General features: G+C 33.7%; 1 protein-coding gene across 1 annotated transcript; it reads right to left on the minus strand.

The window, feature by feature from the left end:
* Positions 1-5,719: 5,719 nt before the first annotated feature.
* LOC112742126 (uncharacterized) lies at positions 5,720-7,944 on the minus strand. Its single transcript, XM_025791373.1, has 4 exons — positions 6,534-7,944; positions 6,231-6,435; positions 5,980-6,146; positions 5,720-5,868 (listed from the first exon to the last, which is right to left on the minus strand). Exons 1-4 carry the CDS (start codon positions 7,942-7,944, stop codon positions 5,720-5,722), a joined length of 1,932 nt encoding a protein of 643 aa, XP_025647158.1.
* Positions 7,945-9,169: the final 1,225 nt, after the last annotated feature.

The raw sequence follows: 9,169 nt of genomic DNA on the forward strand, positions 1-9,169 counted from the left end.
TGGAAAAGAAAGGAGTGACATTGTTGTTTCTAATCATGGTTAAATTATAATTGGCTTAGGTGAACTAATGGTTTAGTTGATCTTAGGGTTTTTCATAAGAATGACTAAAGCATTAGTTTGATTTATCCTATGGCAAGAGTATTTTGGGTTAAGAATAGAAATTGTGATCATGTACCAATTGTTGATTGATGATGCATCTAGGATTGTTCTTCTGCTAATTTATTATTCAGTGAACTTAATAAATTAATAAAATAAAGAAAATTTTATTATAATGATAATTTAATTAATTACCCAAAACTTATCATTTGGAAAAGCTAAAAAATTTTAGCGCCACGGGTTATAATTTTAACTTACTCCCTATGTCGCATATATATTTAAACCTATGCGTGTCGATGAACGTCATGAGGAATGAGAAATCTCAAACTTCATGGGGGTAGGGTGGTTACAGTTACAAAATTATCCGCAACCAATTTTTCTAGTACTGGAACAGACTTACAATTCAAACGGTCAAATCCCAAAAACAAACTACAAATCAATCAATACTCAGTCAAACTGCTCAGACTTATCCAAAAGATATCCTAATTCAATACTCAAAACTCAATTCTTCTTACCAAATTATAATTTGGTTTTGAATCAAATCGCGACTCTTACTAATCTATTATCTGATAAGAAATTTCAGATACTATTGACAAACAAAAATTCTAATAATCTAAAACAAATTACTACTAATCCAGTGATCAATTAGTAACAATATTCAAACTGCAACAAGCGGCTTAATCAACTAATTAAAACCGAGCTATACTTCGATTTTTAAATGCACAAGCTACTAAGCTATCTATCATTTCAAACAAAGCGACGTCTATAAGTCGGACTCGTTTCCAACAATCCAATATCTATAAGTCGGAATAATTTCAAACAAACCGATCTATAAGATGGTACAACTATTACGCATTTTGACATCATTTCCACTATGTCCAATTTCAAACTGACCTATTATGTCGATTCACCAATTTGCCAAACAACTCAGCAGCAACAAACACAAGCGATTTGATCTATCAACAACAATCTTCATCGATTACTACTAGCCACGCTTAGTCAATCTTACAATTTCAAGAATACCAATATCAATTAACCTATCTTTGTACAATTTATATAGTTATCTATAGACATTCACCAAACCAGATCAATGTTTTCTTCTTTATATTTCTACCTCTTACAAGCCAAAGACAGTTCTTTGATAAAACTATTCCAAAAGCATCAGATGACTATCATGTAAATCATGCTACCCCTATCAATCTACATATCAAAATAATAATCTCAAAATACTCAAACATCATCTGCAAGGCATCTATAAACATATCAAAGCAACAACATCACATATATAAAAAACTAGTTCACCGAACAACGTTGAGTACTAGTTCATCAAAAGCACAAACAATTACCAACAAAACTAAATCCAAACATAAACCTACAAACATTGTTCAACACATACAATTCTAATCCTTTCAAAATACTATGGGGTGGCCATGTTATCATCCCTGCTTTCCTGCTCGACATCATCATCAACAAGTTTTCTATTAAGAACCACCTTACATGGGTCCATTATAGAAAAATCAACTGTTGGTGCAATAAACTTGGCCAGCTCAGAGGCTCTGTCAAATCCTTCAGCCAACAACTCATAACCATAGCTATCTTTACTATCTTCGGCGATTTTCTTTTCTACAGTCAGTTCAGCAATCCTAACCTCCAGCTCAATTTCTTGGTTTCAAAGAGTTTTCTCTCTTTCTTCCAAAACTCCGACTGTATCTTTCATGCTTTTCAACTCCCCGTCTTTCAAAATAAGCTCCTTACGAGCTTCTGCAACTCCTTTTCCTTTTCAATTTTATCCTGGACAAGTTTGTTCAGCTCCTCTCTGTCCACTGCAACACTCCTATGTTTCAACTTAGGGGTCCGACCTATACACATAAGTCGAGCCCCTATGACCTATATTACAACAAAAGCCAAATTAGCAAATACACTATTCAATCACACAAATACAATCAAACTATCTATATACCTGTAAGTACTGATTTAGCACCACATCACCCATATTATTTACAAACTTCAATTTAGAAGGAGTTTGTGCATGCTCCTCAGACAACTTGGCAAATAGATAATGATCATTCCAAAGCGAGCTCGTATCCTCAAATCCTTTGAAGGTATGCAACTCTTTTTGATTAGCAATAAAATTCTCAACCTCGTTCACCATGGGCTTTTTCACCAACTGCCCACCACCAACAAGATCTACCATATCTTGCTTGCTACCTCCAATACCAGCTTTTTTTTTCTTGACACTAACCACCTTTTTCCGTGGTTGCTCCATTTCAGTACCACCCTCAATCCTAGCAGTGTTAAATGACCCTTTAATTTTTTCGTATTTCTTGTCTTGAAAAAGGCACACAAACTACCCGGAGTAACTTTTAGGGCTTTTTCACATGCAAACACAAATGCTTAATAGCAGAATTCATATCATATTAGCATTATACAAACACAAATTTACCTATATAATCAACTAAAGCTTCCGTATCAGATTCATATTCCAATAATTCAGCAACAGATAACAATATATGAGAGGACACTCCTTCAACCAGTCACAATCATCCCTTTCTTACTATCCATATAATCCATTCCCAGGATCTGCCTTGATCCCGGATCCCAGTCTAATGGAAATCTTTCAATGAACATCTCATCTACATAAGGAAAAACTTTCCTCCGCTGACCTAACCTTCAAAAATATTTTCTTGAATACTTTGAATGAGGATTTAAAGGTACAAAACATTGCTCGGCTAGGACTCCCACTAAGAGTGACCCAAACCCCTCCCTCCTTTTCACTCTTTTTGACTGAAATAGAGCAAAAAACACCTTCAGTGAAAATTCTACTTTCAAGAACTCCATCAGAATCTCAACCCTTCAGAACAAATGTCCATAAATTTGGGTGTAATTGGAACGGGACGCATCTCAACTGAGTAAGCACACCATGCTCAAACTCGATGAAGGAAAAATTCACATTCAATTCAATTAAGACACATGAATACATGAAGAAGAACTCAAAACCCTCTCCGCTGTGAAACACACGATCAACGGCCATGCATGGCAAAAATTCAACCTTTATATCTAATCCTTCCCTAACCCAACAAGTTGTGTCCAACTGAGCAACACTATCATTATCATAAAAAACTAAACAATGCTTCTTAACCAAATCAGACACCCAACCAAACGGGTCATTCACATCCTATACAAATTCTTTTTCAATTATAATATCTTCATTATCTTTCTTCTTCCCTTTTATCATTCTCATTTATCATTCACATCTCTTTAATTCAGAGGCTATTATACAAAGTCCACACGTGATACAGACGAAGACAAAGTAAGAACAATAAAATAGACTAACCTCTATTTTCCATCCTCGAATCAACAGGGCTCAAACAAAAACTTCACATACTGAATGTGTCCCTTTTTTTTTCCAAAAAAAACCCTAACCCACATTCTACCTATTCTTTATTATAGTTAAACAATCAACGATGATGATTACAAACTCTTCATCTTCAGATCCCATCAGCACCATTCATTCAAATTCCACTTCCATACTGGTTATTATATCATCTGTAAACGAGAAAATAACTACAGGTCATTACTTCTATCACCCCATTTACTATCTGTATTAAATATGATTCTATTTTATTTACTTCATACCGATTATTATTTATTCCATTTATTTGAATTAAACCGGCAACTATAAGTCAGATTTAATCTGAACAACCCGACACTTATACATCGGAACAAATCCAATCACACTTTCATTTATAAGTCTGATTCAATTCAAACAACCCGACGGTAATACATTAGAATAACTCCAGTCAAAATTTTCATTTATACGCCAGACTCATTCTAAGCAACCGGATGCGTATACGTCAGCATAACCGCAACCAAATTTGCATCTATAAGTCGGACCGGTCAAAAACCAAGCCGTTATATACCAACACCCTTCTCTTCCAAAGAAATATTCTATTCTCCATACTATTATATCAAACTTGGGGCTTATCCTTATTAGCTAACCATTATTCCTAATCATTCTCAAGCTACTTTATTATTCACCAAAAGCCATTTCCAAACATGACTATCATTTTTCAACATACAACAAGTTGAGTTTGGGGGTACTAGTATTACTATTACAATTCCAAATTACAATTACCATTCCAAATTGCAAATTCCAAATTACAATCACTATTTCGAACTATGATTACAATCACTATTCTGAGCTATATTATCACCATTCCGATTTATAGATCCACAAAAAAGTTCAACCCGTCGTATTAAAAAATACCACAGGTCAAGTTTGAAGGTTGTGATCTGGTGGTTATAACCCAGTCCAGCTATGTCTATAAATCAGAATCCAAACTCAATAACAAACCTGGCTAATTTTCAGTTAGAGAAAATCTCGCTTATAACAACCCATTCAGCAACAAACTCAAATGATGGCTGAAAAATTAGGCCAATATCTCAACCTCTTTGAAGAGAATTTTATTTTATAAATATCAAACCTTAAATATGTAAAAGGTACGCTACTCATTCAAAACTTCTACTCTTACTAATTTAAGTGTAAGAATATCTTTGTAAATGTCTATTATCACTGTTTTTCTTAAAATTGACGTATATTTTTTCTACTTTAGATAAATAAAAGTTCAATTCCTGTACAAAATGAACTATATCTCAAATTCGGCTTATTACACAGGAACAATATATATAGGAGATTGCTAATATTCTCTATCAAAGAATGAAGAGTGAAATTTATTCTTTTAAGAATAATAATTATAACAACTAATTATTATGTATGGTTATTAAAGACGTTAATACTACATAAAAAAGCAAGAACAAGTGTATTAAACATGAAATGTCAAAAAAGGGCAGCTCACATATATAATTGCAAGTGTCAAAAAAGGATCAGCATTCTATATATGCAATGTGCCTTCTAAACTTTTTATTTTACATCAAAAAAGAGGAGACAGCAGGGTGAGAGAGCATATTCTTTATAATTTATTATTTAATGAAAGGCATATTTTCATGACCCCACGCCTCATCAAAAGTTATTTAGTAATTTGTTCCCACTGCTCCCCTTCTTTTTTATAGTGGAAAATTATTGAAGCAGGGGAGTGGGGACTAGGGAATACTAGTGGAAATAATATATTTTTATATAAGGGAAATCATATATGATCACTTTTAAGAGTATATACGTATACTAATACTATGCAAAGAATGGATATGTTTTTATATTTTTATATGTGCAGTATAGCTTATGATTTGTTTATATTTCTCTACCAGTGTCTAAGGAATATGTTTTTCTTCTTTGATTTTGTAGAATGTGTTGGTAAAATTATAGTCGTAAGAACTGAACCGGTAATTAAACCGGTCAAATTATTGATTTACTGATTTATTGGTTTAATCGATAAATCGTTAATTGAACTGGTGAAATTGATTTTACGTAAATAAAAAATAAAAAATATTAAAAGTAATCATATTATTAAAAAATTTAAAATACATATTTTTAGTTTTTCACTAACATTTTAAAAACAATCAAGTTTTAAAGTCTAAATATAACTAATACAAAGATAAACATGAAATTAGTTAGTACTAGTATAATAGTATCTTAATTAAACACAATAAGGATATAACAATTCATAAACTAAATCCAAGGAGTGATTTCGAAGTCGGAAAATTGCTCTTCATCTGACAAATGTGGAGCTACATCCTGATTGGTTTCATTTTTATTTGCATTTTTTACAGAATTATTAGCTCCATCATCATCCCGATCATCTTCCAAATCCAATTGATCTAGCATTATAGATAATGTTTCAGAAATCAAGATAAAAAATAATATAAAACATGTTATAAGGCATACAAAAATCATAGTTGATCATAATTCATAAATAAATAAAAGTATACCTAAATCATTTGACGGTGATTGAAGAGACATATTTGCAAGATCATTTCGTAAAGCATCAACTTCTTCAGGAGTTAAAAATGGTGGTGAATATTCCAGTATCCATTCCGAATGATCCTCAAATGCATCAAGACAAATTGAATCATAGACTTGCTTTCTCATTTGGTTCCTATGTTATCAATATACTTCGTTACTCTTGTGATGATTAAGATTTTAAAATAATGCTTTCAACTTAAAACAATCAAGAAAGTACCTTTGTTGTAACTTTAAGTTGTAATGAACATAAACAAGATCATTAAGTTTTTTATGCTCTAACCGATTCCTCTTCTTTGAGTGAATGTGTTCAAAAATACTCCAGTTACGCTCACAACATGAAGAGCTACAAGTTTGGCTTAAAACACGAATAGCCAACTTTTGCAAATTTGGTGCTCCATAACCATAAGACTCCAACCATTGATCTTAACATAAAAAACAGAAAAATAATTTATCGCAATCATAAATATCACAAAATAAATACATCACAATCGTAAAAGACCAAATTTATGAAGAAATTCACCTGGCATAACAGTGGTTCGTTCACGTATTGCAGATGGTCTTACAAAATCTTGTTCAGCATTTTTAAAGGTCCTCTTCTCACTTGTTAGCTTAGAATTCAATACAGGATCATCATAAATATATTTCTCAATGACATCCAACAAGCCAGAAGTCGTTTGTTTATGCTTTTCAAATTCTCTAGCATTAAATCGAAAAGCTGGATTTAACCAATAACCAGCGGCATGAAGATTTTTCTTAAGTTGTGCATCCCAACGGGTATCTAAAATCTTCAAATAAGGATCAACAACCTTCTTTCTTTTCTGAAACATCTTCACCATTTCTTCTCTAGCCTTATAAATAGCTTGATAAAGAAAATTCATGGCAGCTCTGTCTTCACTATCCACAATACGTAAAACACGAACAAGTGACTCAGTAAGCTTAACAATATCAGTGCATTGACTCCAAAATTTAGAATCCAAGACTTGATCCACAAATTTCTTAGCTTTGGCTTCTTTGGAGTAAGCTGAGCTTGTCCATTCTTTAGAGGTCACCATAGCTCTCAAAGGATCCTTTTGAGCTAAAATACTTTGTAAAGCAATGAAATTAGTGGCAAACCGAGTTGGAGCTGGACGAAGTATTTCCCGCCCACCTGTAAACTTTCTCATCAAGAGCAGTGGATAGCAATTATTATAGATATACTTGGTGATCATTGAAGCTTGTGACACAGTTTCACTCACTTCTTGTAACTTCCCAATATCTTGAAACATAAGATTAACACAATGAGCTGCACAAGGAGACCAATACAATTTAGGAAACTCAGCCTCCAACTTTCTTCCCACAGCAACATAGTTTGCAGCATTGTCCATTACAATATACACAACATTCTCAGGACAAACAAACAATACAACATCCTTAAACAACTTAAACAAAGCATCAGCAGTTTTTGAGACATTAGAAGCATCAACTGACTTTAGAAAAATAGTTCCTTTAGGACAATAAGCTAAAAAATTAATCAAAGTACACCTACAACGATCAGTCCATCCATCGGCCATAATAGTGCATCTAGATTGTTTCCAAATCTCACGATAACCATCAATCATTTTCCTCACATCCTCAACTAATTTACTCAACAAATACCCACGGACTCTTGGATAATTTGGCCCTTTATACCCTGCACCCATGCTTGCAATAGCATCAATCATTGGCTGATAATAAGCTGAATTAACCGCATTAAATGGAACAGAGGCATCCATCATCCATTTCGCAATAGCAATATCACACTTCTCCACAATTTCTTTGCTTTGAAGAACGCTTTTGATAGTTGGTTGAGCTCTGGGTGTTATTGCCGATGGAAAATAGGATTGTAAACCTTTGACTTGTTTTCCTTTTCTAGAGCTAGGTGCTCGAACTCTAGATTTTTGTTGTTGTTGCATCTCATTACGTTCGATCTCGTCAAATTCTCTTTCAATTTCATCACAAGCATTATAACTTTCTGCATATTATTCTTGAGTTTTTCTTTTCTTGCTTCGAAACTCTTCAATGCTTTGATGAAATTGGTGTCTCACTGCAGCTGGCACCTTTCGACATGACTCAATATCTCCTCTTTTTTCAACCAAATGAAGCTTAAACCGATGAATTCCTCCACCCCTAATAAGCTTCTCAAAAATATATGCATAGTAGAATAGTTTTTCCAGATTCCACAACCTGTTTACAATGACCCCATGTAGGATCTTTTTTGCTCTACTATTGTTTTTTTGGGTTCCGATTGATGCATCAAGAGTTGATCCTTGTTCTTGCGAAGATGGTGTTTCTGATGGTGTATTCGCAGAAGCCATTCTAAAAGAATATGAAGTAGCAAAAGTATAAAACAATAGCAATCTTAAATTCCCTAATTTCTATTCCTATTCAGCAAGACAGCAACCTTAAAGGCTTAAATAGTTAAATTCACAGCAACCTTAAATAGTTAAATTCACAGCACAAGGCCACAAGCATATTCATAACAGAACAGACAACATAAAAACATTAGTCATAATAGCTTCATATTCATAAATTTTTCAACAAGCATATTCAACACAGAACAAATCAACATAACAACATTATTCATACTTTCAAGCTTTCAACAAGCATATTCATCCCAGAAATTTCAAGTTTTCACAACAGAATAGAACAACTCCTGATGCATCAGTCAAGGAAGTGCATAATAGAACAACAGAAAATATTGTGAGAACAAGTTTTCGCAACAGAATATAACAACTCTAGAAAAGAACATATCCTTTCAACTCCAGAACAACAGAAAATATTGATGCATCAGTCAAGGAAGTACAGAATATATCCTTTCAAGTTTTCACAACAGAATAGAACAAGCATAAGTCGTAACAGAAGTGCAGAACAACATTATTCATTATTCATAAGTTTTCAACAAGCATAGAGCAGAACTGTAGAACTGCCGAATAGAGAAGAACTGGAGAACAACATATTCAACTAACATATTTGACAGAGCATAAGAGTGAGGCAACGGCGAGGGCGACGGCGCGGCAACGGCGAGCCAACGGCGACGGCGATGAGAGACAGGGACGAAGCAGAGCCGCGGATCTGTACTCTGTTCTGTTCCTTCAGACTTCAAAGTTTAGAATCGGTGTCCAGCAATGAGATGAAGAA

Source organism: Arachis hypogaea, chromosome 14 (assembly GCF_003086295.3).
Source record: "Arachis hypogaea cultivar Tifrunner chromosome 14, arahy.Tifrunner.gnm2.J5K5, whole genome shotgun sequence".
NCBI lineage: Eukaryota > Viridiplantae > Streptophyta > Magnoliopsida > Fabales > Fabaceae > Arachis > Arachis hypogaea.